General features: G+C 43.9%; 1 protein-coding gene and 1 pseudogene across 1 annotated transcript in view; both read right to left on the reverse strand.

Annotated features, from left to right (window-relative positions):
• The window catches only part of SDHB (succinate dehydrogenase complex iron sulfur subunit B), a 37,499-nt gene extending 18,460 nt beyond the window's left edge, over positions 1-19,039 (reverse strand). Inside the window, exons 1-2 of the mRNA XM_068539011.1 lie at positions 18,822-19,039; positions 8,403-8,530 (exon numbers count right to left, since the gene is read on the reverse strand). Of these exons, the coding sequence (XP_068395112.1) occupies positions 8,403-8,530; positions 18,822-18,893 (200 nt within the window). The 5' untranslated portion in view covers positions 18,894-19,039. The remainder of the gene's footprint in view (positions 1-8,402; positions 8,531-18,821) is intronic.
• Positions 4,381-5,607, reverse strand: LOC137760851 (protein FAM210A-like; annotated as a pseudogene).
• Positions 19,040-26,885: the final 7,846 nt, after the last annotated feature.

Below are 26,885 nucleotides of genomic sequence, written 5' to 3' on the forward strand. Positions count from 1 at the left end.
GAAATTTATTGAAATTTGTTTTATGGCCCAGTATCTTAGTGAATGTAGCATGTGCACTTAAAAAGAATGTGTATTTCATAATCACATTTATGATTGTTATGTCTTCCTGATAAAATGATCCCCTTATCATTATGAAATGTCCCCTCTTATTTCCAGTAGTGTTCTCTGCCTTGTAGTCTACTTTATCTGATATTACCATAGCCACTCTTTTTTATGTTTAATGCAGATTGCATGGATATTGTTTTCCACTCTTTCACTTTCAACCTGTGTCTTTATATTTAAAGTGCACTTTGGGGGACCTCCCTGGCAGTCCAGTGGTTAAGGCTCCACACTTTCACTGCTGGGGGTGAGAGTTCGATCCCTGGTCGGGGAACTAAGATCCTGCATGCCCCACAGAGTGGCCAAAAATTTTTTAAAGTGCATTTTTTGTAAATAGCATGTGGTTGGGCTTCGCTTCTTTACTTACCCTGACAATCTTTGCCATTTAATTGGAGTGTTTAGTCTCTTTTCATTTGATGTACTTATTGATATGGTTGGATTTGGGTCTATCATTTTACTATCTGTCCCAACACGTTTTCCCTGTTCTCTCTTTTCTGCCTTCTTTTAAGTAGTATTTTTAGATTAAGTAAATATTTTCAGAATTCCATTTTGATATATTTAATTTATATATTCCAATTCCATTTTAGCTATATATCTCTCTGCATTAAAAAAAAAAGGTTACTCTAGAATTATATGTCCTTAACTTTTCAGTCTATTTAGAGTTAATATTGTACCACTTCACGCAACAACATTCCAACCTCTATATAAGTTATATTTTATGTAAGACAATGTTATAATTTTGTTTTGTTTTTTAAAAATGCTATTATTTATTTATTTATTTAGGCTGCGCTGGGTCTTTTAGTTGTGGCATGTGGACCTCTTACTTGTGGCAGGTGAACTCTTAGTTGCGGCACGCCAACTCTTAGTTGCGGCATGCATGCGGGACCTAGTTCCCCGACCAGGGATCAAACTCGGGCCCTCCGGACTGGGAGTGTGGAGTCTTACCCAATGGACCATCAGGGAAGTCCCTATGATTTTGTTTTAAACAGTCATATCTATTTTAATAAAGTTAAGATGAAAAAATGGTTTTGTATTTATCATATATGGTGCTTTTCATTACTTTTCTAAGAGTTGAGTTTCCACCTGGCATTATTTTTCTTCAGCCTGAAAAACTTCCTTTTTCATGTGGCACAGGTCTCTGGCCCACCTGGTATTATTTTTCTTCAGCCTGAAAAACTTCCTCTTTCACGCAGTACAGGAAGCTATGACTTCTTTTACTTTTCGTTATCTGAAAATGTCTTAATTTCATCTTCATCTTGAAGATCTTTTTGCTGAATACGGAATTTCAGTTGACAGAGCTTTCCTTTTAGTAACTTAGAGAAGACATTCCACTGTCTTTTGGCTTCCGTAATTTCTGATGAGTAGTAAACAATCATTCATATCCCTGCATGCAATGTGTTTTTTTCTCATAGCTTTCAAGATTTTGTTTATCTTCAGTAACTTGATTATGATGTGCTTGGGTGGTTTTCTGTGTATCTACCCTGCTTGGAATTCACTAAGATCCTATTTATTTATTATTTATTTATTTATTTATGTTGGGCTTGGAGTTCACTAAGATTCTTTTTTTAAAATTTATCTATCTATCTATCTATCTATCTATCTATTTACTTATTTATGGCTGCATTGGGTCTTCGTTGCTCTGTGAGGGCTTTCTCTAGTTGCAGCGAGTGGGGGCTACTCTTCGTTGCGGTGCATGGGCTTCTCACTGTGGTGGCTTCTCTTGTAGCAGAGCACAGGCTCTAGGCGTGCAGGCTTCAGTAGTTGTGGCACATGGGCTTAGTTGCTCCGCAGCATGTGGGATCTTCCTGGACCTGGGCTCAAACCCATGTCCCCTGCATTGGCAGGTGGATTCCTAACCACTGTGCCACCAGGGAAGCCCTCACTAAGATTCTTGAATATGTAAATTATGTTTTTCACAAGCTTGAGGAATTCTTGGCCATTACCTTTTCAAATATATTTTTTGCCCATTCCCCCACTCCACTCCTTCTGGGACTCCAATTCCACATGTGTTAGACCTTCTGATACTGTTTCATGGATCAATGAGGTTCTTTTTTAAAAATCTTTTTTCCTTTTTGTCTTAAGAATAGACACTTCCTAGTAATTTACTTTCAGGTTCACCAAATCTTCCTACTGTCAATTCCAATCTGCTGTTAAGCCTATCCAGTGAATTTTCTATTTCAGATATTGTATTTTTCAGTTCCAGATTTTCCATTGGTTCTTTTTAAATATCAATAGTTTCTCTCTGCTGAGATTTCCTATCCCATCATGAGCGTATCTTCCTTTATCTATGAACACAATTATAATTGCTTAAAGTCCTTTCTGCTAGTTCCCACAACTGGGTTGCTTCAAGGCTGGTCTCCACTGATTGTCTTTTCACTTTTCACTGTTTCTTTGTATGAGTAGTAATTCTGGGTTGTATGCTGGACCTTGTGAATAACATGCTGTAGTAACCCTGGACTGTATCATGCTTCTCAGAAGAGTGATTTTTTTTTTTACACCTTCAGAGAATGTTTCACTAGAGATTATCAAAGCACTCCCCAGCGCCTCACTTTCTGTAACTGGACAAACACAACACAATTATGAAACTGGATGGCAACAAATCTCAAATGGGCTGAACCAAAGGTGGAAACTCAGGATTATTAGTGCTTCTAAGACCCACAATTTATCCTCATTGGAAAACACGCCCTAGGCAGCATGAAAAGTAAAAAGAAAGTTTCATATGACACATGATTTTACACCAGGCAGTCTCAGTGGTTAAAAATAAACAAATTTGTTAATATCTATCTTAGCATTTAATATACGCAAAAATGTGTATTATTTAATAAACAAGCTAAAACATGTTTACTGTTTTTTGGATTTGAAAATGTGCTGTCAATTTGAAATCACACGTTCGACCTGTATCAGGAGACAAACCATCCTGCCTTATCAGGCCTGCATGTGGCAGAGTGAGCCCTGCCCCCTGACCACTCCACCCACCCCCACAAAGAAGAGTCCAACCACAGCACAGCCAATATAATGATTAGACGTATCAAATGTAAACATTATTTTCCCTTTAAAGTATTCTCTAAATTTGGCCAAACTCAGTATTTAATACGAAAACCCCGCCTCACAGCAGTGATGCCTGCAGGACTACTTCTGGCATTCTCTTGCCTTATCAGATCACCCATAACAAAGACAGTCTAGAAAGAGGCCCATTCCCTCTTTCAATTCAAAGGTTAGAACTGAAGTAAAGGCAGAGCAAAAGGAAACACACAAACACATCCTCAAACACACCCACACAAATTGGGGCAACTTTCACATCTGACATGACTGAATTTCATTCCAAGCAGGTTTTAATGATAGCTTTGCTATTTAAAAAATTCAAGTAAAATGCTCAAGTAAGGATGTTTCAATGCAAGAGGAAACAGCAGCTACAATCTTAAAATTTTACTCCAAAATGGAATCAAGACCGACTCTGGCTGGTGGAGACCAGGAGGCAGGGACAGGCAGGTCCCATCCTCCCAAACCTGCACTGCTGAGAACCACAAGCTCCAGGCACTGGTAAGGATATTTGATCTCCACCATAAACTTAAGGTGTAATGATTTTCCCTTTCCCTCTGAGAGATCAGTTGGAGAGGACACGATGCAGGAATAACAGTTTTACGTTCTGGGTGAGAAAGTGCTATGCCGCACAGATTTGCTTAAAAAATTTGATTATGGCAAGCTTCACGTAAAAATAATCTTTAAAGGGTCAATTTTTCATTTACATATAACCAATACATCTAATTTACATACACATGACCCAATTTTCATTCAGCTTTCTTCATATGAAGTCTACCTTTTAACTGGTATGTAACCGTTATATACTGTCTTTATAGAAAGACTAAATATCCTCTTATTCACAAGCAGTTCTTATGGTAACAGTTTGTCTCCACATTGAGAACTGAATATAGTTAAAACCTCAATGAATAACAAAGATGAAGACCTAGTGTTAAATCTGTGGAGGGCCGCACCAGCTATTCAAGGAGTCAACAGCTGCATCTGAACACAAAGCAAGGATGACTGAAGACATGGACCACTGCTTAACGCTGCTACCGACATGAAATTCTTATACTGGATTCATTTTTTCTTTTCAAAAAACACTGATTTTCTAGTGATGTTTAACTTTAAAAAGTTATCTCAGTTCTTTAACCCTCAGAGGACTGCTATATTTAGGCTGCTAACCAAAAAAATAATCAAGAGCATGTACCTTTGTCCATAGTCTCCAAGGGTTAAAGTGCAGGAACTGTCTATAACCTGGTATATAAGGCACCTTATTCCACTTTTTTCTTAAAAGAAACCTTTCCTTTGGTTTCTTGCAGTTTTTCAGTGAGCCTGTCCTTTGTCTCCTCCATCTTCTCTGTGAGGTGCTCCTTTGTCTCCTCCATCCTGTCCTGCAGATACTCCTTCACAGGAGGTGGCGTTGACATGCAGCCGCGGCTGCGCAGATACTTCACAGTGAAAGCAGTCCCCCCCAGGGTCACAGTGTACCACGTAGGCAGTGCGATCTTCAACAGGGCATATGCTGTTAGTGCATTTCCACTCTGGGAATTTTTCAGAATGTTTACTATGCTTACCCAGTAAGTTCTAGAAAAGGAACGACATTCACTCCTTTTATGGCTGCATAATAAAACATTCCAAACCAAACACCGGAAGTTATTAGATGCACTGGAATCAAAACTTTCCCATATTATCTAAATGTTTTCTTTTTTTTAAATAAGTTTATTTATTTTTATTTATTTATTTTATTTTTGGCTGTGTTGGGTCTTTGTTGCTGCACGTGGGCTTTCTCTAGTTGCAGCGAGAGGGGGCTACTCTTTGTTGCGGTGCGCCTGCTTCTCATTGCGGTGTCTTCTCTTTGTTTCAGAGCACGGGCTCTAGGCGTGCAGGCTTCAGTTGTTGTGGCTCGCAGGCTCAGTAGTTGTGGCTCGCAGGCTCTAGAGCGCAGGCTCAGTAGTTGCGGTGCGCAGGCTCAGTAGTTGTGGCTTGCGGGCTTAGTTGCTCCGCAGCATGTGGGATCTTCCCAGACCAGGGCTTGAACCTGTGTCCCCTGCATTGGCAGGCGGATTCTTAACCACTGCGCTACCAGGGAAGCCCTGAATGTTTTCTTAAATCGTTGATAAGGACTAACTGATCTGTTTTGTAAAGGATCAGGTTCTTCCTTTTTTTGGAGGGAGTTCCTGGGGATGTAGCACTGGATGACAGAACCCTCTTGGATAAGATATCCTGCTCCCACTGTTTAGGGTGAAGGACCCCCGGTTGGGGTGGATGAGCAATGAATGGCTTCCTTTCGTTTGCAACACACTGGGCAGCAGGTAAGTGCAGCCATCGTTTCCGAGGGCCCGGTACCCAAACCACTCTGGATTCCGACATATATAAAAGTAATGGTTCCTTTCTGTTTTGACAGTGCCCCCAAAGACCAGCTTTATCTGGTTCCATGCGTGTCCTACGTGCCAGTCGGAATACAGTCTTTGGTACATTTCATTGCATTTTGAAGAACGGAGATTGATGGATTTCAGCTTCTATAGAGACTCAGAACCTGAGGCCACCGCCGCCGCTCCACACTGTGTGGCCGCTCGGAGCCCCCCCCCCACCCCGTGTCCCTCCAGAGTGACCAGCTGAGCGTGGGTCAGGGTGCCAGAAGCCGTGGGCTCAGGTGACCCAGCTCCCGGCCCGCCCACCCGACACACCAGCCCCACCAGCCACCCACTCGCACCTGCTCTTGCTGGTGCCCTCAGCATGGCCTGATTTTTTTTTAAAGCAACAATTAGTATGGCTGAACTCAAGATCTGGGCACAGTTCATAAACAGAATTTGGGGCTCCCCCTCTGTACTTCTTTCCAGGATTTCCCCCTCATTTTCTGGTGCTATGGTAGCTTCCAAATATATCATCTGGTCATTCAAGCTAGTGACCACACTAAGACTGTAGGGTTTTTTCGTTTTTGTTTTCAATAAATTTATTTATTTATTAATTTTGGCTGCGTTGGGTCTTCATTGCTGCACGGGCTTTCTCTAGTTGCGGCGAGCGGGGGCTACTCTTTGTTGCGGTGCACAGGCTTCTCACTGTGGTGGCTTCTCTTGTTGTGGAGCACGGGCTCTAGGCGCGTGGGCTTCAGTAGTTGTGGCACGCGGGCTCACTAGTTGTGGCTCGCAGGCTCAGTAGTTGTGGCACACGGGCTTAGTTGCTCCGCGGCATGTGGGATCTTCCCGGACCAGGGCTCAAACTCGTGTCCCCCGCATTGGCAGGCACATTCTTAACCACTGCACCACCAGGGAAGTCCCTAGACTGTGATTTTTTTTTTAATGGAGTTTTAGCCTTTGCACTCCCACATCAACCGGGGCTTGCCCTCAGGTAAAAAAAAAACATGCAAAAACAGTTTATTTATCCAAGCAACACTCTATACTTACAAGTGTCAACTTCCTTCCAGTGTCTGCCTGCTTTGGTCACTCTCCTGTGCCTTCAGGTCATTGCTTCTTATATTTATCTTATAAACCAGAGTGTACAGTTATTATTTGTTGAAGGGTTAGTATGCGGGAAACTATTCTGCCATTACTGGAAGTAAACGCAATCACTTTAAATTTTATCATTAAAAATAGAATTATGAATTTAACTCTTCCAGTTTTAATCACATTCTGTAGTTTTAATTCGCAATGTTTTTATTTCCTAAGTATCTGATAATAATATTTTTATTATTCCTCAATCAAGTAGTTATTTAAAAGAGTGCTTTAAATTTCCAAGTAATTAGGGTTTTTTTGTTCTTAATATGAATTTTTAGTTTTATTGTATTATGGTCAGAAAATGTGGCCTGTACAATTTCCCTTTCTTTGAATTTTATTAATAATTTTTGGTTGCTGAATATTTGATAATTTTGTCTGAGAAGAAGATTATATATCAATTAACTCTATCTTATTAAAAGAGTTTGTGTGTTGATAGAGTTTAAAAAAAGCATTTAAAGTACCTGTGGTTTTCAAATAATTTTTTTGGTGCCATGGAAGCTTTTGTTCAAAAGAAATACTTATTCATTTACAAATAAAACAGATCATAAAACAGAGCAGCTCTGGTTCTACTTGGGAGGTGGAGGTGTGGAGTGGTGGGAAGCTAGAGCCCAGCCCACTAGATTCTTCTTTCCTTTTGGCTACCTGTGGAGATTCTTTAAAGATGGAAGAGGGGGCTTCCCTGGTGGCTCAGTGGTTAAGAATCCTCCGGCCAATGCAGGGGACACGGGTTCGAGCCCTGGCCCGGGAAGATCCCACATGCCGCGGAGCAACTAAGCCCGTGTGCCACAACTACTGAGCCTGTGCTCTAGAGCCCACGTGCCACAACTACTGAGCCCATGTGCCACAACTACTGAAGCCTGCGCACCTAGAGCCCGTGCCCCGCAATAAGACAAGCCACCGCAATGAGAAGCCCATGCACCACAACGAAGACCCAATGCAGCCAAAAATAAATAAATAAAATTAAAAAAAAAACAAGATGGAAGAGGAGTGGTTCAGGAGTGGTAATGTGAAGGACTCAACGTGCTGTTGTTGGCTTTGAAGATGTGGACTATGAGCCAAGGGAATGCAGTTTTCTCTAAAAACTGGGAATGGCTCTCAGCTTTTAGCCAACAAGAAAACAGGGACCTCGGTCTTACAACCATAAGGAACTGAATTCTGCCAACAGCTTGAAGGAGCAGAAAACGGATTCTCTAGTCTCCAGAAAGGAACACAGCCTGCTGACACCTTGATTTTAGTCACGAAACCTTTACCAGACTTCTAACCTACAGAACTATAAGATAATAAATCTATGTTGTTTTAAGCCACTAAGTTTGCGGCAATTATTACGACAGAAACAGAAAGCTAATACATAGGTATGGATCATTTTTAATATTTAAACTACACCCCTATCTTGGCCTATCACCATTCCAGCCAAGTTTACAGTGCTTATCATTATTATAGAATACATAGGTCCATATACATAAATTAACATAAAAACATTGAGTATTTTTAAATTGTTAATGTGCTAATGACTTCAGATATTATGCATAATGCCATCTCTGTCAGTATTCTTACAAACTGTTATACTTTGATTTGCGGGAAGGAAACGAATTTTGTAAAAGTTGTTCTTCTTGGTATTATGTTTTTGAATCAGGTATCTACCTTGTTGTTTTAAAAATAGATGATAAATTCCAGAGCCACTGGATAATCTGTTTTTAAACCTTCCAAGGATGGGAAAAGCATGTCCCTGAAATAGATCAAGAGCTCACCTTCATTTATCAAATACCTAGCTTTCACAGAGATACTCACTTATTCAAATCAATTTCGTAAGTTTGCATATGAGGTTTATCTCCAGTCTTGTCTGGGTCCCATCGATAGACGGCAAATTTCTTGATTCGGGGAGCTGTGGCTGCAGCTGTCTGGGCCCCACGGCAGGCCTGAAATTTAAAAAGTTCATAAGAAGGAAAAAAAAAACCATTAAAAATGCAAGATAAATCCTTCTGTTTAGTTGCCACTATAAACTGCAATACTGGATACAAACCCACACATTACTGACACAGTCTTCTTGGGATAGGCAGTCATCCAATATCCAACACACAATACTAAGTACCTGTAATATGCCAGACATGGTGCTGGGGGCTGGTGAAATGGTGCTTAACAAAAGAGACATAGCCTTCGCCCTTATAGAATCTACTTTGTAGTGAGCAAGAAGATAAATGAAATATTCACAATAAAGTGTAGAGAGGGAAGAATGCAGCAGAGACTTGCACTAGTCTAAGTGGTCGGGGAAGGCTCTATAAATGATATTTAAGCTGAGGCTTGATGTATAGGGATGAAGGGGAAGGAGAACAGGGTGTTATAAACCTAGGAACAACAACACATGTAGAGGCCCGGGTGGGGGAGAGCACGGGCACCTGTGAGGACCGAGAGAAGTCCACTGTAAAGCAGGGTGACTTGACAAGGGATGGAAGAGTAGCAGACTCGAGGAACTTAAGAAAGACTTGTTAAGTTTTGATTTTATCCTAAGAGCAATAAGAAGCTAATAAAAATTTATCAGGTGGGTGACACAATCATTTTTATTTTTGAGAAGAACATCACTGGCTTACAAGGGAAGAACTGTCACATGACATCTGGGGAAACCAGTTAGAAAGCCACTGCAGTTGTCAAAATGAGATGCTGGTGCTTTTCGATTAGGTGTCTTAGTCTGGGCCATTGTAAGAAAATACTGAAGGCTGGGTGGCTTAAACAACAATCATTTACTTCTCACAGTTCTGGAGGCTGGGAAGCCCAAGATCAAGGTGTCAGCAGATTTGATGTCTAGTGAGGACCTTCTTGGTTTGCAGAGAGCTACATTCCTGCTCTATCTTCACATGTTGGAAAGAGATCTCATGTCTTTTCCTCTTTTTATAAAGGCATTAATCCCATCATACAGGTCCTACCCTCATGACCTAATTTAACCCTAATTCCCTCTCAAAGGCCCCATTTTCAAATACCACCACAGTGGGGATTAGGGCTTCCACATATGAATCTTGGGGGAACACAAACATTCTGTCCATAGCATTATAGCAGGAAACAAGATAAAGAATATTGTATCTTAAAATAAATTTAGGGAACTAACAAACAGCTGAGACCTGCTCTCCCTGATGATTCTGTTCCATCTCCTGGGCACTTACAGTCTCTGCCAGTGGGTTTCACACAGCGAGCCAAGGAATCCTAGAGTGCCACCCAGGGGCTGCTGGGATAGGATAAGGTTAAGAGGGTGGGCCTGACTTCCCTCACGCCTTCAACCACAACAGCCGCCCCGTAAAAACATATTTGCAAAAAGGGTGCTGTTGCTCAAAAAAAAGTTTTATATTTAAGTTTATACTCATTAAAAAAAACACTATTTATTATTGCCTGGCACTGAATTAAATGCTTTATATTAATTACTCCACTGAATCTTCATTTTAAAGACGAGAAAAATGAGGCTCAGAGACCAAGTGATGGGCCCATGATTACAGAGCTGTTGAGTGGAGCCAGGATTGGAACCCAGGTCTGTCTGTCTGGCTCCAGAACCCATGTTCCTAAACACTGTACTATTCATTTATGAATATTCTCAGGTCTCTTCTTGGTGCTGTTTTCTTCTCTTTACGTCTTAACTCCTTAAGGGCAGGTGTATTAGTTAGGGTTCGCCAGAGAAACAGAACCAATGGTGTGTACATATATATACACATATATGAAAAGAGACTTATTATAAGGAATTGGCGCACGTGATTACAGGGGATAACAAGTCTCAAGATCTGCAGTTGGCAAGCTGGAGAGCCAATGGTATAATTCTAGTCCAAAGGCCAGCAGGCTCAAGACCCAGGAAGAGTCGTTATTTCAAGTCCAAAGGCAAGCAAAAAAATCAATGTCTTAGTTTGAAAGCAGTCAGGCAGGAGGAACTTCCTCTTATTCGAAGGAGGGTCAGCCTTTTGTTCTACTGAGGCCTTCAGTTGATTAGATAAGGCTCATCCATGTTAGGGAGGGCAATATGCATTACTCAGTCTATCAATTTTTTTTAATTTAATTAAAAAATTTTAATACAATTTTATTTTTTTATTTTATTTTCTGGCTGCGCTGTGTGGCTTGTGGGATCTTAGTTCCCCGACTAGGGATTGAATGCTGGTCCTCAGCAGTGAAAGCGCGGAGTCCTAACCACTTACTGTATACAGTAAATCCCCTACATGAGAACCTTCAAGTTGTGAACTTTCAAAGGTGCGAACGTGCATCTGGTTCCAGCAAGGAACCATCTCCCACCTCCTCTCCCTCCTCCCGTCAGTAATTCTTCTTGCCTGTTCACTCGATGCCAGCCCCTGTATGCCAGCTGTTATACTGTACTACTGTACTTTTAAGGTACTGTACTGTAAGATTAAAAATGTTTTCTTTATCTTTCGTGTTGGTTTTTTATGTATTATTTGTGTGAAAAGTATTACAAACCTATTACAGTACAGTACTATATAGCCGATTGTGTTAGTTGGGTACCTAGGCTAACTTTGTTGGACTTACGAACAAACTGGACTTACGAACGCGCTCTCGGAACGGAACTTGTTCGTACGTAGGGGACTTAACTGTAATGCTAAGCTGCCCCCATCCCATAGTCCTTGAAGCCCTTTTGCATTTAGGCAGATGAAACAAGGTCTCAACAAGTCCTGCTGAGCTTCTACTGTGGTGATGAGGGATCCTGCCAGTCCAAAGAGCACTTATAAGTTGAAGATAGAAATATTCAGATGGTATTCCGGGCCAGCTAATTCTCTTATACACTGTTAAAGAAAGTAAAAACTCTTAAGGTTAATTGAGTAATTACAAGAAATGCAATGGAGTTTATTACTTGCTCGCAAAAACTGCCCCAAATTAAATGAAGCTGAAAATATCAGCTCTCAGTATAAAAGAAGAAAATGTATGAAGAAAATGAAAGTGAAGGTGAGGATGAAAGCTGTATTTTATCTTATCACCAAGCTGGCTAAGATCATTAATAAAAGGAAAGTCATTTCTACAAATGAACACTTTTCACTAGGGACTCCATTGTGAAATGACAGGAACGTTTGGCTAATGCCACCTTGTGGTGTTTAAGAGGAAGTGGAAGAAGTGAAAAGATTCCTGAAGATATTATTATTATTATTTTTTGGCTGTGCCGCATGGCTTTCGGGATCTTAGTTGCCCGGAACCTGCAACCTCAGCAGTGAAAGCGCGGAGTCCTAACCACTGGACCACCAGGGAATTCCCTCTTGAAGATACTAGCTCCAGAGGCCTTTTGCTTGCTTAACACACCCCCTTTTTTGTTTTTGTTAGATTTAATGAGGTATATTCATTACAATAAAATTCACTAATTTTAAGTGTATAATTTGATGAGTTTTGATAAAGTTGTATAACTTCTACCACAATTATGACAGAATATTTCCATTCAGAAAGTTCTCTAGTGTTTCTTTGCAGTCAGCACCCTCTCCCTACCACTGGCAACTGATCGGCTTTCTATCACTACAGATTTTGCCTCTTATAGAATTTCATATACATGCCATGAGATAATACATCTTGAGTCTAGCTTCTTTCGCTCAACATGATGCTCTGAGATTCATTCATGTTGTTGCATATATCCATAGATTGTTAGTTTTTTAAATTACACTTTTCATTTGGAAGTAATTGTAGAATCACATGCATTTATAAGAAATAATACTGAGATCCCATGTACTCTTCACTCAATTTCCCCCAGTGGTAACACTGTACAAAACTACAGCACAATATCATAACCAGAATATTACCACTGATATAGTCCAGGTACAGAATATTATTTCCATCCCCGCAAAGATCCACTCTTTTACAGCCATAGATAGCCATGCCCCTCAGGCCTCCCATTCCTACTCCTTCACCCCTAGCAATCACTAATCTGTTACATTTCTGTAATTCTATCATTTTAAGAATGTTATATAATGTAATCATCTCATATGTAATTTTGGGAGACTGGCTTTTTTCCCATTCAGCATAACTCTCTAGAGACTCAGCCAAGTTGTGTGCCTCAACAGTCATTTCTTTTTATTACCAAGTAGTGTTCCATGGTCTGATGCACCTCAGTTTGTTAAGCCATTCACCCACTGAAGGATATGCAGGTTGTTTCCAGGTTTGGGGCTATTATGAATAAAGTTTAATGAACATTTGTGGACAAGTTTCTGTGTGAACATAAGTCTCCATTTCTCTGGGATAAATGCCCAGGAGAGTAACTGCTGGGTTGTATGGTAGTTATATGTTTAACTTTTTAAGAAACTGCTAAACTGTTTCCCAGAGTGGGTGGCTGCTATGCCTGAGGCAGTAGTAGGGGGAGAGGGATAAAATGCCTTTAAAAAATATACAGGGACTTCCCTGGTGGTGCAGCGGTTAAGAATCTGCCTGCCAATGCAGGGGACACAGGTTCGAACCCTGGTCTGGGAAGATCCCACATGCCGCAGAACAACTAAGCCCACGAGCCACAACTACTGAGCCTGCGCTCTACAGCCCGCGAGCCACAACTACTGAGCCCGTGAGCCACAACAAGCCTGTGCGCCTAGAGCCCATGCTCCGCAACAAGAGAAGCCACTGCAATGAGAAGCCCTGAGAAGCCCGCGCACCGCTACAAAGAGTAGCCCCCGCTTGCCACAACTAGAGAAAGCCTGCGTTCAGCAACGAAGACCCAATGCAGCCAAAAAAAAAAAAAATTAAAACAAACAAACAAAAAAACCACACAACAGAGTATCTGAAGGCGATAAAGCCCAACATAAGTTTTGGGGTACCCCAAAGTGTCACTAATTTTTTTCCAAAACAACTAATTTAAATTCATTTTGAGTTTTTTATACAACGTATTTTATACAACATTTGGTGGGGTAAGGGGGGGCTAACAGGAATGAAGAGAGAAGATACTGAAATCAAAATGGCCAGGGCAGGTTGTGGTTCTAAAAGTGATGGAACTTTGTTCATCTTGAGGGCTGAACTAAGAGTTAATCCACAGGATTTTGGGAGCTGTGATTAAAAAAACATTCCCCAAAGAAATCTAAAAATTTGTTCTGTAGGTGTATGCAGTAGAAGTAATAATAATAGCTTTCATCACTCAGCCCTTACCATGTGCCAGATGTCGTACTAAATTATGTCTAATCTTCACAACATCTCTACGAGGAAAGTTTTTTATTCTTAATTAAAAAATGAGAAAAAGGTCATATAACAAAAGAGCCAGGATTCAAACATAGGTCATCTGACTCCAAAGTCCAACCTTTTAGCCGCTATATAGTGGTGAAAATGCAAATCCAAAACAGAACAGCACAAAAAGATAATTCCTCTTCCCCAAAAGATGCATAGAGCAAAAGTTTTTACTCTACTTATACAATCAGCAAGATTTTAGGCGGTAGTTGGTCCAGATATAGTCATTCACTTATTTGTTCAACTACTATGCTCCAGGGACTGTTCTGGGCTTTGGGGGAATCAAGGACCAAACAGACATACATTCCAGTCCTGTGCAGCTTACACAGTGATTGGAAGAGATGCACACAAATAAAACCTACAGTTTGTTAGGTGGTGATAAATGCTATGATGGGGGTGGAGGGAGGGGTAGAAGGGGAATAGGGATCCTGGAGACAACTCTGAATGGGGCGGCCAGGGAAGACTTCACTGAAAAGCTGACACTTGAGCAAAGACCCGAAGCAGGTGAGTAAGCAAGCCACACATAAATCTAGGGGAAGAGCACAGAAGGCAGAGGGAGCACGGAGCACAAAGATCTTCAGGTGGGAATGTGTGTGAGGAGAAACGAGGCGCTGGTGGTAGCTGAGAATGGAGTGAGTGAGAGGGACAGGAACAGGAGAGGAAATCAGGACGTTAATGGAAGAACCAGACCACGCAGGGCCTTGGAAGGACTTTTGCTTCTACCCCGAGTAAGATGGGAAACTACTGGAAGGTTTTGAGGAGTGACAAAGACAAGTTTTGAAAGGATCACGTTGTCTCCGTTTTGAGAACCAACTGTAGAGGTGCAAAGATGAAAGCAAGAAAACCAGGAAGTAACTGCGATAATCAGCTAAGAGATGATGATGGCTTGAACGAGGCTGGTGGCTGTGGAAATGGTGAAAAGCCGTTAGTTTTTAAATACACTTTAAGAAGGAACTGACAGATTTGCTTACAGATTGGGAGTGAGGCAAAGAGCAAGGATGACTCGAAAGTTTTTGGCCCACGCCACATGAAGGATGAAGTTGCCATCAACTGCGATGGGAGGGAAAGTTGGTGTGTGTGTGGCAGGGGAGTGGCAGGATTTTGGTTTTAGGCAAGCAAAGTTTATTAAATATCCATGAGGAAATTTTGAGAATATAGTTGGGTGGCCATCTGAATCTGAAGATTTGGGGTGAAGTCTGGGCTGGAGACATAAATTTAGGAGGTATCTAAAGCCCAAAGGAGTGTCTATAAAGACGAGGCCTAAGGACTGAGCCACAGCATTTAGAGTTTGGGGCAAAAAGGAGAAATCAGCAAAGGGAGACAGAAAGAACTGCCAACGTGCAAGGGGGAAAACCTGAAGCCTGGGATGTCCTGGGAGTCAGGCCAAAAAAAGTGTTTTGAGGAGGGAGTGAACAATATGCTTCAGAGAGCAAAGTACCATGAGAACTGAGGACTGACGTTGGATTTAACAAAGCCAAGGTCACTGGTGACCCTGACCCAAGTACTTTCCGTGAAGTGGTAAGCGTGAAAAGTCTGACTGGAATAGCTTCATGGGAAGACGTGGGGAGATGAACTGTGGTTAGCGAGTTTAGACACCTCTTGAGACATTTTTCTATAAAGATGAGTGGAGAACTGGGGTGGTGGCCAGATCCAGCTTTTTTTTTTTTTTTTTGAAGACGGAAGAAATTACACCATGCTTGTGTGCTGCTGCTGCTGATCCAACAGAGAAGGAAAACCTGATAAGGCAGGGGAGAGGGGAGACTTTCTGGAGAGCTATCTTTGCCTTTTTTTTCTTCCCCATACGCATCTTGCAGGGTCTTAGTTCCCTGAGCAGGGATTGAACCCATGCCCCCTGCAATGGAAGCATGGAGTCTCAACCACTGGACTGCCAGGGAATTCTCATGGAGAGCTTTTTTTTAAAAATAAATTTATTTATTTATTTTATTTTATTTTTTATTTTTGGCTGTGTTGGGTCTTTGTTGCTGTGCGTAGGCTTTCTCCAGTTGCGGTGAGCTGGGGCTACTCTCTTTTTTTTTTTAAATAAATAAATAAATTAATTAATTAATTTATCTATGGCTGTGTTGGGTCTTCGTTTCTGTGCGAGGGCTTTCTCTAGTTGCGGCAGGTGGGGGCCACTCTTCATCGCGGTGCGTGGGCCTCTCACTATCGCGGCCTCTCTTGTTGTGGAGCACAGGCTCCAGATGCGCAGGCTCAGCAATTGTGGCTCACGGGCCTAGTCACTCCGCGGCATGTGGGATCCTCCCAGACCAGTGCTCGAACCCATGTCCCCTGCATTGGCAGGCAGATTCTCAACCACTGCGCCACCAGGGAAGCCCTGGGGCTACTCTTCATTGCAGTGCACGGGCTTCTCACTGTCGTGGCTTCTCTTGCTGCAGAGCATGGGCTCTAGGCGCGCAGGCTTCAGCAGTTGTGGCACGTGGGCTCAGTAGTTGTGGCGCACGGGCTTAGTTGCTCCGCGGCATATGGGATCTTCCTGGGCCAGGGCTCGAACCCATGTCCCTTGCATTGGCAGGAGATTCTTAACCACTGAGCCACCAGGGAAGCCCTGGAGAGCTATCTTTGAATAAGCAGTGGGACAGAGAACATGAGTGAAGGGCAGCCACTGGAGTGCTGCCGATTGTCCCACAGTAACAGGCAGAAAAGGAGAATATACAGGAGGAAGTGGGGAGGTGGGCAAAAATTTGAGGGTTTTTTTTCTTTGTAGCCTGTCCAGAAATTTATACCACAAACCCATGACCAAGGTGGCGGCGGGGGGTGGGGGGTGGGGTCCTTCAAAAGCATTTCTACCTCAATCTACAAAACTAGTGAGTATTCAAGGCTTAGCGCACCTTTGTAGGAAATCTTGGATAAGATGAAACCCACAGTTTATAATTTAAGGGAAGAAGCAAGATCATCAACAACTGGACTGAATCTGGATGGAGGATGAGAAGGGTGAATTCTGCATCATGCTGAAGGCAGCTTGTTATGTCCCTAGGAAAGCTTCCTTAAGGAGCAGGCTTGGAGCTAGATGTGTGAGTGGCATGGGTCCAAATCCAAGCTCTACCACTTAGTAGCTGGATGTTCTTTGGCAAATTACTTAACCTTTCTGATTTTATTTCCTCTTTTGTAAGAAGGTTGGGAGTATTAAAACCTACCTCATAGGATTAACTAGAGGGCCAAGTTTCTAGCATGGCTCAGAAAATAAGTTCTGCTTTTCAGTACTGGCAACCGTATCAGTTCTTGTATTATTCTGATTGGCAGATAGGTATCCTAAGCCCTGCCAGTGCTAGGAGCAATGATATACACAACTGAAAGTAGGTGGTAATTGCCTTCAAGGAATACAGAGTCTAGACGACGAAATGAGGCAACAACACAAACAACAGTTAATACGTTACAGTTAAATACTTACAGGCAGAACTGTGGTTCAGTGGTGCAAACTAAATAAAAGGAATTCAGAAGAGAAATCCTACTGTGTCCTGGACTCCTAGGAACCTGAATGTACCCAGAGCTAATACATCAAGCTCATTACTTTTTAGGTGGCTTTTGTGGGTATGAATGCATATTCCTACAAGGGGGTGCATGTGTGTGGGAATCTTCTATTTTCTCTGCCCTCAGGAGACCCTACAATGGCCTCACCTGGAATTACAACACTGACCTATGAAACCAGCCTTTTCTATAATTCGTGCTTGGAAGAGGGACCTGAGCTTTAGAACTCACTCTCATTGGTGGGGCTCTCACAACTTAATTGCTTGCTCAGCAGCTATAAAAGGAACTGGTAAACAATGTCGCTATCAATCACCAATTTAACGTTCAGAGGGCACCAGCTTGAGGCTCTGGTAGGCAGTCCTCTTTCTCATCCCTCTTTCTCAGAAAGACTGTAAAATGACTTGTCTAAGTTCACGTATAGCATATTGGAAAGAGCTAGCATTAGAAGATGGGCCATATACACTGTGCTGTGTAGCCAGAGCAGTTACTTAAAATGAGACGTATTCTCATGCGAGTGCAAGAAGAGGAGAGGACCGAATATTTCTTGTACACCTACCATGTGCCCAGATCTGTGCTAGGAGTTTTTCACACATTATGTTCAAAACACTGAGTTTAGGTCCTGGATCAACTGGTTCTTGGCTGTGATATTTTTGAGCAAGTAAAAAAAATCTTCTTTCTGGGGCCTCAGTTTTCAAATCTCTAAAAAGGAGGTTAGAATTCCTGCTCACCCACCTTACAGGGTTTTTTCAGGAGCCCAGAGGAGGAAAAAAGATTTTAAAGGGATTTGTAATACCTCAGTCCCTGATATACACAGATTGCAATGGCAGTTTCCCTTCCCCGTCTACCTGTTCCCATTTAGAATGCAGATCAGAAGTGTGTAGTTTCCTGACAATACAAGGGGCGTGGAGGAAACATATCAATGCACCCGGAATAATATAAATAAGAGCAGCGCCAAGCTCTGTACCTGTGATCCAAGCCCAAACTCCGTCGGTATTATGATACGTCCTTTACAGACAGGGATACTGAGAGGATGACGCTGCTTTAAGGAACCCAGATCCTCAGGGGGCTGAGTGGATTTTCCTCCGTTTCTCCCTTCCCCTCTTTACTGAGCCCTCAACCTTGCACCCCGGAGGAGTGCCTCGCCTCCCAGTCCCATCCTTCACGCTCCGGCGGTTCTGTCTTTCTCAGAGGTGATGGTTTGGTGGCAGAAAAAGGGCTTGGCGTTCAAATGTTTGGATTCGAATTCTGCTTCCAAGTCAGTCGTCACTCGCTCGCCATGTGACCTTGGGCAATTCAAGTCCCCTCTCTGAACTTCTTTTTTATTCTTATGTCTAAAAAAATCCTCTCCGCCCAGACCAACTCACAGGCTGCAGAGAGGTGCAGAAAGATAACCAGCAGGTATGCTCCCGTCCAAAATCAAGAGCCCTGAGCAAGCGGGAGCTGGTATCCTCCTCCCTGAGGCCTGGCCCTGTGCTCCCCTCAATCTCCTCCGCCGCCCCCTCAACTGCAAGCCATCTCCGTGACTTTCATCCCTGCCCTTCCCACCCCAGAGCCGAAGCTCACCTGCAAGCAGGCTCTGCCAAGGGTTGTGGCCGGGAACCGTCGCCTCAAGGAGACTGCGACCACCGCCGCCATCTTGGATCCTGACGTCGAGCCCCACCCCTTAACCCCGATGTCACTCTCCGCCGGCGTCCCGCCGAGCACCGCGGCACCGAGCCAGGATCCACCGAGGACCCGCTAGCCGCGCAAGAGCCACCGAGGGGGAGGCGGCTTCCGGTTTTCCGAGTGGGAGGAGGGAAGGCGGAGACAGTCAACAAGAGCGTGCGCAGTTGTGGTGGGTTCAGCGCATGCCCACTTGGCTTCCCGCGTTGGAAGGTGACCTTCCCCAAGGAAGAGGGCGGAGTCTGAGAGGGAGGGCAGTGGAAAGGGGTGGGGCAAAGAACATGATGGGGCGGAGCCATCTGATCCAAGTCTTATCCCAATTTTAACCCCTTTCTTCCTGAAAATTTATCACTCAATCACGTCACTCAACTCTGTCGCTGAGTTCTGTCAGACACAGTGCGGTTTGCCTGAGACGGTCCAGGTTTCAGCACTCCCACATCCTGAGAAACCCCTCAGTCGCGGGCAAATCAGGAGGGTTGGTGAATGAACCGAGGGGACTTCAAAGATGACTGGCAGAAGTGTCATTCATTCATTCATTCATTCTGATCTCGGGTGGCCTCCGCCTTGCAGCGGCTTGAAAGAGAGTTTCTGTTCCTGGCCAGTGATTGAGGTTAGGTCGCAGCAGTGAGAGCACGAAAACTAGCCACTAGACCACTGGTCAGTGGAAAGGCCTTGGTTCTTCAGCTTTGTAGAAAAAGAATTCCCACAAAGACGGAAAGTAGTGAAACAAGTAAAGTGTTTATTAGGAGAAAAAAAAGAGTACAGTACCTGTGGATAGACACATGGGCGGACCCATAGAGAGAGTCACACCATTTTGGTTTGAATCACTTTTATGGGGCATTTCTTCCGGGTTTCCTTTGACCAGTCATCTTGCTTTGCCTGGTTCTGAGTCGGTATTTGGTGTATCTCAGGGTCCTCCCCTGTGTGCGTGCACATCTCTTAGCCAAGATGGATTCTAATGAAGAGGCCTATGGGTACTTGACATCACTTACTATCAGGTGGCGCCCCCCTCCTCCCTTTTTGACCTCCAAGGAGCCTTTCTGCACATGTGTAGTCAAGGAGGTCTCCCTGATTCCAAGAATGAGGAATAGGTGGTCTTTTATCTCTTATCTGGGCAGGGCCCAACTCCTCCATCATCCTGTTTTTATGGAGTTTCTGCTATTATGGCGTTTCTGTCCACAGGGGAGAAACTGTTCAGCCTGGGGCCCATCTATCTCCTGCCTCAATTCATTTGTTTGTTCGTTCTTTCGTTTGTTCAAAAATCTGCCTGGAGCATCTATTATGTGCCAGGAGCTGGGGTGCTACAATGAGTGAACAAGCCAGGCATGGTTGCCGCCCTCACTGAATTTACTCTCAAATAGGCAAGCAACTGGAAAATTGCAATACAGTAAACTCTGTTCTGTAAAAGAGGGGCGAGAAGGGAACCAGGCCCTTCATGGCTTAGCCATTTAGTGTCAGAAACCATTTCTTGAACACCTGCTATGTACCAGACGTTATGATCCATTATCTTACATAATCCCCACAACAGTCCTATGAAAGTGTTGTGTGTGAGAGCGTGTTTTTTTAAAATTACTTTTTATTGGAGTATAGTTGGTTTACAATGTTGTGTTAGTTTCTGCTGTGCAGCAAAGCGAATCAGTTATACGTGTATATATATATCCACTCTTTTTTTAGATTTCCTTCCCATTTAGATCACCGCAGAGCACTGAGTAGAGTTCCCTGTGCTATACAGTAGGTTGCGTGAGTGTGTTTTACGGCTCCATTTCAGTCATCTCAGCTGCTTTTTCCAGACCCCTGCTTAGGTCATCTCAGACCTGGGACCTGGGACCTGAGACCCTTTTCTGCAGTGCTTGCACCTGGACAAACGGCTCCTGGAGCAACAAAATATAAAGAAACTATAAGGGACTAAAAATAACTGCATTCATGTGCAGTTTGGGCAAATTATGGACAACAAGATACAAAAAGACCAAAAACCCAACTGCCACTTCTGAAGAGCCGGGAGCAAAAGCAGGGTACCGCGCATGCCCCCTGCACACAACACCACCAAAGTGGAGGGCAGACCCCCTAAGCCACCCCTCCGGCCTGACCCCTGGACACACCCCTACCCAGCTCACCCCTCCTCAGGGAGCCACCAAGGGAAACTGTTACTTGTTCTCGCTCCCCCATGCTGCAGCAGGAACCCCAATAAAGCCTTGCCTGAATTTCTTGTCTGGCCTTTTATCAATTTCTATTGATTAAGGAGGCCAAGAACACTGGTCGGTAACAACTCTGGGGGCTTGATTACTTTGGGCAGGTGTGGCCTCTGTCTTCTAAGTCACATGGTCTCTTCAGTCACCTCCCGCAGTTTATGTAGTTAGCTAACTTTGCAGGTACCTGTGTTTCCCAGGATGATGTTTTTCCTTCTCTGCCCACTTGTTTTTGACATATGAAAGGCAGGTTTTTATTTTATTTATTTATTTAATAAGTTTATTTATTTATATTTTATTTTTGGCTGCGTTGGGTCCTCGTTGCTGCGTGCAGGCTTTCTCTAGTTGCGGCGAGCGGGGGCTACGTTTCGTTGCGGTGCGCAGGCTTCTCATTGCGGTGGCTTCTCTTGTTGCGGAGTATGAGTTCTAGGCGCGCAGGCTTCGGTAGTTGCGGCTCGCGGGCTCTAGAGCACAGGCTCAGTAGTTGTGGCATACGGGCTTAGTTGCTCCACGGCATGTGGGATCTTCCCGGACCAGCGCTCGAACCCGTGTCCCCTGTATTGGCAGGTGGAGTCTTAACCACTGCGCCATCAGGGAAGTCCAAGAAAGGTACCTTTTTATTTTTTTATATATATTTTTAAAATATTTATTTTGATTTATTTGGCTGCGCCGGGTCTTAGTTGCGGCACATGGGATCTTCATTGCCGCATGCAGGATCTTCTTTGCCGCACGGGAGATATTTAGTTGCGGCATGCAGGATCTAGTTCCCTGACCAGGGATCAAACCTGGGCCCCCTGCATTGGGAGCGTGAAGTCTTAACCACTGTACCACCAGGGAAGTCCCTGAAAGGCACCTTTTTAAAACATTGAGGGAGTTCCCTGGTGGCCTAGTGGTTAGGATTTGGCACTTTCACTGTGGAGGCCAGGGTTCAGTCCCTGATCAGGGAACTGAGATCCTGCAAGCTGCGTGGCATGGCCAAAAGAAAAAAACAATTGAGGTTATAGTTTATGTATAATATTATATAAGTTTCAGGTGTATGACGTGATTCACAAAATTTAAAGGTTATGCTTCATTTATAGTTATTATAAAATACTGGGTATATTCCCTGTATTGTACTATATATCCTTGTAGCTTGTTTATTTTTCTTAGTAGTTTGTACTTCTTAATCCCCTACACTTGTGAAAGGCACCTTTTTATATTCTTTGGCTTCCACACTCACATAATTTAGATGCTACTGGAGAAATTAAGGTGGCCGAATGAATTGGTGGATGAGCCTTAGTTTCTGGAGTCCTGGGCTAGAACTTCCATGTGGTCTCATTAGAGGAGGTGTGTAGTGAGGCCACAAGAAACAGCCAGGACCCCTGGGTCTAACCTTGAATCTTCCCCTGGAGACTGTGTGACCTTGGACTAGTCCCTCCCCATCTCTGGCCTATGGTTCCCTTGCCTGTATCATCAGGGTGTTGTGCCAGCTGATTTAAGATTCTGTGATTCACATGGCTGCCTTGGGGGGCTGCCTTGGGCGGCTGCCCTAGGGGTAACTGGTGACAGGGCTGTGGTCACCTTGACTTTTCACTGGGGCTGACCCTGCACTGGAATAGGGCTCCTCCAAGTCTGCCTCAAGGGGCTACCCAAATTGGATGAACTCATGGGAAGATTATCACTCTCCCTTGAAGTCCTCCTGGTTGCAGTACCTTCTGAGGTGAAGGAAGAGTGACCTCTCCTTCTGAGGGATGTGTTTCTAGAGAATTGGTCCTGTAGGCATTTGCAGGGTTCTTTCTTCTCAAAGGCAGATGCCACTCCTAGGTTAGTGACTACCCTTTTACTTTGTCCAGTCACCTTGGAAAAAGCAGTCTGAGGCCAGCGGGAGTGAGACCTTGATTTATGGAGGTGCTCTTGGTGCCAGTGGGCCCACGCGCCCTGCAGTCACATCATTCCTGGGCTTCATGGGGATTTGGGGAGCTCAAATTTATGGAGAAATAAATTCCTGGGCAGCTGTACCTCCGCCCTGAACTTTGGGATTCCAGAAAGGCACAGCTACAGGAGGACTTAGAGATTTTCACGGCCTGCTCCTGACGTATCTTCCCAAGGTGTCTGTGATAAGACCCAAAGTTATTTGGTTTGTTTCCACTTGTCTAGCTAGTGGAGTACTGCTTTTCGCCGGTTAGCTAGAGGCTTTATGTTTATTCTGAGCTTCATCACTCACAAATGTGTTTACATAAGCAGTCTCCTTTAGCCCTCATAACAACTTTTTTTGGGGTTGGCATAACTAACTCCATTTTACAGACTTCAGTCTTTGGATAATGAGAAAGCTGAACAATTATGGGTGGGGATCTTGCTTCAGGAACTCTTTCTTCTCCAAGGGCTGGAAATTAAAAATTAAAACCAAAAAGCATAGAATCAATTGTCATTTGTACACTCAACTATGTTTTGAGTGTCTTGTGATTTAGGGCAACCAGACTGGATTCCCTCCAGGCAGAGGGCTAAGGAAGGTTGAATTTAGGGGAGAAATACCTGATGATTTTATAGCCTGGGAGATTTTTGTCTCTGAGAAAAACTCACTCCACCCCAATAGATCCCTGTGCTGGGACTCAGGGGCCTTCTCATCCAAAATTCAGAATTTATTTGCCTTCGACTAATGGACCATTGTCTTCCATCTCTCTGGCTGACCCTCTCTCGTTTCCAGCCATCTTCTGAGCATTTCCACCTGGGGTCCCAGTGGCCTCCAAGACTGGCCCCTCCTGTCTCATCTCTCCCTGTGATAAAACCAGCTCTGTTCCCCTCCTTGTTCCTCACCTCCAAGCCTTTGCTCACTTCCATATTGGGATCTGGGGTGCCATTTCCTCCTTTTCCACGTGGCCAATTCCTCACCATTTAAGATTCAGCTCCAACTTTCTCCTCCCTAGGAAATCACCTCTTGACCACCTCCATCGAAACATCCTCTGCATCTGCCATCCATGTACATAACACCTGGTTTAACAATTACCCATTTATATGTGTGTCTCCCCAGACTGTGGGCATTTTGAGGGCATGGCCTATTCGCTTTATTTTCCTTGTAGAACTTATTGCTATCTGCAAGTTTGTTTTTAATTCTTTACGAATATATTTATCATCTGAACTTCTCACACCAGTGGTCAAGAACTATGTCTATCTTGTTCACTGTTGTGTCCCCAGAGCCTGGCACAGTGACCGGGCACCCAGAAGGTGGCCAAAAAACATTTAATGAATGAACAAATTCGTCTTTGTCTCCAAAGTGCCTGGCTTGGGACCTAGCACATAGTAGGTATGTAGTCAATATTGGTTGAAGGAAGGAGTCAATAAAAACAAAGAATAAGCTGTCCCTGTTCCTTGTAGAAGGTGAAAAGAGAGATGGGGTTAAGGGTGGGTTGTGTGGGGAGAAGGGAGCCCAGTGGAGACCCAGGCAGCTTTAATCTCTGGGCCAGGACTAGAGCAAGGTGAGTGCATGGAATTTAAGGTGGTCAAAAAACTCGGTTCGTTAAGATAAGTAATATTTTAGTGCACTATTAAAAAATGCAAAAAAATTCATGATGAGCAAAACATCAAAATTTTAAGTAAAGGAAGTATTCTCCAAGAAAAACCAGAGAACTGAGTCAGTCAGGGGAACTGGGAGCAATCACCCTGGTTCCTTTTTGTCCTGGTGAAGACCAGAGACTACTCTTCCTTTACTTATTTTCAGTAACTTCTCCATCTTGTCTTCGTCTTGCTAACCCGTTTGTTTCCCTGTAGTTAGCATTAGAGACCTTTTAGGATACGTCAAGAGGGTTGGGTGCTTTTGCAGGGACCAGAGTGAAGGAAGGAGTGAGCCTGGGTGGGCAGGAATGGTGGAGGAAAGGGATGGTGGTGATCACAGCCCAGGCCTCCACCTGGTCCAGCCCTCTGATCTATGGGGGGTGGGGGAAGGTGGGGAGGTGGAGGGAGGGGGAAAGCAGGACACCCTTACAGAGAGGCTGGGGGCTGAGTCATGGTAGGAGACAAAGTTAGACAGAAGGGGCTCCTTCCTTCCCTTCAGCTGTGGAAAGAGTCCCTTCTGTGGATCAGTGTGAGCAGGTCCACCACCACTGTGAGATTTGCAAACATCTGGGCTCCTCCAAGTATATCCCAGCTCTCTGCCTGGGGTATTTTGCTTCCAGGGAGCAGTGTAATTCGGCACCGTGGGGCTCTAGGGAGAAGAGGAGGTGAAAACTGTCTCCCAGAATTGGAATAGACATAGTTGGTAAATCAAAATGCTTTTGGGCTGCCTGGCCCCGATTTCCTCCAGCCCCTGCCCCAGCCTTGCCTGTGCTTGCTCTCAGAGAAGCCCTTCTCCCTCTGCTAGATCACTCCGTCGTCATCTTTACTATTGTTCAAGATGCCAGTGACAGTGATAATGGGGCTGTTGCTGCTACTGCCTCTGCTGGTAGTAGCTGCCACATTTGGAAGACTTACTGCGTACCAGGCCCTCTGCAGAGCAGTTTGGGTGCATTTTCTCTCTCTGATCATTACAGCAACTTCACGAGGTAGGGGTTTTTGTCCTTTACAGTTGAAGCAACTGAGCCTCAGAGAGGGTCAACAACTCACCCTAAGCCACACAGCTAGGAGGTGAGCATCTTCTGTTAGGGGGATGGCTGGGCTATGGACATGCCCCCAAGGCCCATGGGAACACAGTGGTTGCAGCCCCTCTGGTTTACCTGAAGAGGGCGCCCCTGCCACGCAGAACTGCCCAGGGCTCCCTACCAGCCCTTTCCAACCTGCCCTTAGAAAGGGCTTATCTAAACCTTCTCCCTTCCACCCTCACTATATAATTAGACTTCTCAAAATATTCTGTCTGAGTGGGATGGGGACAATCATATGCTACAAACTTCTCCAATTTCATGAGCAGTCTCTATGAACTCCCGGAGCAAAAAAGTCACAAACCACCCCCATTCCAGACGGGGCTGCGTTTCACACAGCTGAAGTCAGCTCAGCTGCTGGGACTTAGCAAGTGACCTGAGGCCTTCTGGGGACTGCCACGTTGGTGGACCCTATAGCACCACACACACACAAACAAATTAGAGCTCACCCACACTGCTAACCTCTGTCTCGCTCTCATCTGCCTGCCACATCACCAGCATACTCTCAAATTAGCAGTTAATTTGGTCCTCTCATGTGTGTGGGTGTGTGCTTTTTAAACACAGTATGTGATAAAACTCCCTTTCCAGCTGAATCTGAATTTTGAACACCCCTTTGTATCAGAGACAGAACAATGTAAATGAAATGCAAAAAGGGAATGGTGGTTAAATTTCATTTGTAATGGCTAGATATCGACTCAGTGAAAGCAAAAGAAGTCAGAGGGATGCAGAATATTAAAAGCAAGTTGACTTTCCAGAGAGGCAGGGAGATGGAATGGTTAAGTATGCAGTCCTTTGGGAGGTTCAGATCCTGTTATATCAGCCATTTATTTTTATTTATTTATTTATTTATTATGGAGATTTTTTTTCTTTATTGAGAAACTTAAGACTTGGGTACGTCAAATAAAACCAATTTCTGGGGGGAAAAAAATCAAAACTCACAATAGAAAAAAAAAAGTTAACATTGTCTGGGCCATATCAGAACCCAGAGAATATATTCTTTTAATTGAAAAATTCTAGGCACGTCATAATTGACCTTTTGATACAAAATGACCTATTAAATTTGCAATTTGTGGTTCTTGGTGTTGAGGTCCATAGGACAAGCTAGGAAGTCTTCAAACCTTGAGCTGAATTCCATGAGGGCTTATTTGGCTTGTGAATCGTTTTGTCCTTCT

The sequence above is a fragment of the Eschrichtius robustus genome, chromosome 3, assembly GCF_028021215.1.
Source record: "Eschrichtius robustus isolate mEscRob2 chromosome 3, mEscRob2.pri, whole genome shotgun sequence".
Taxonomy (NCBI): Eukaryota; Metazoa; Chordata; class Mammalia; order Artiodactyla; family Eschrichtiidae; genus Eschrichtius; species Eschrichtius robustus.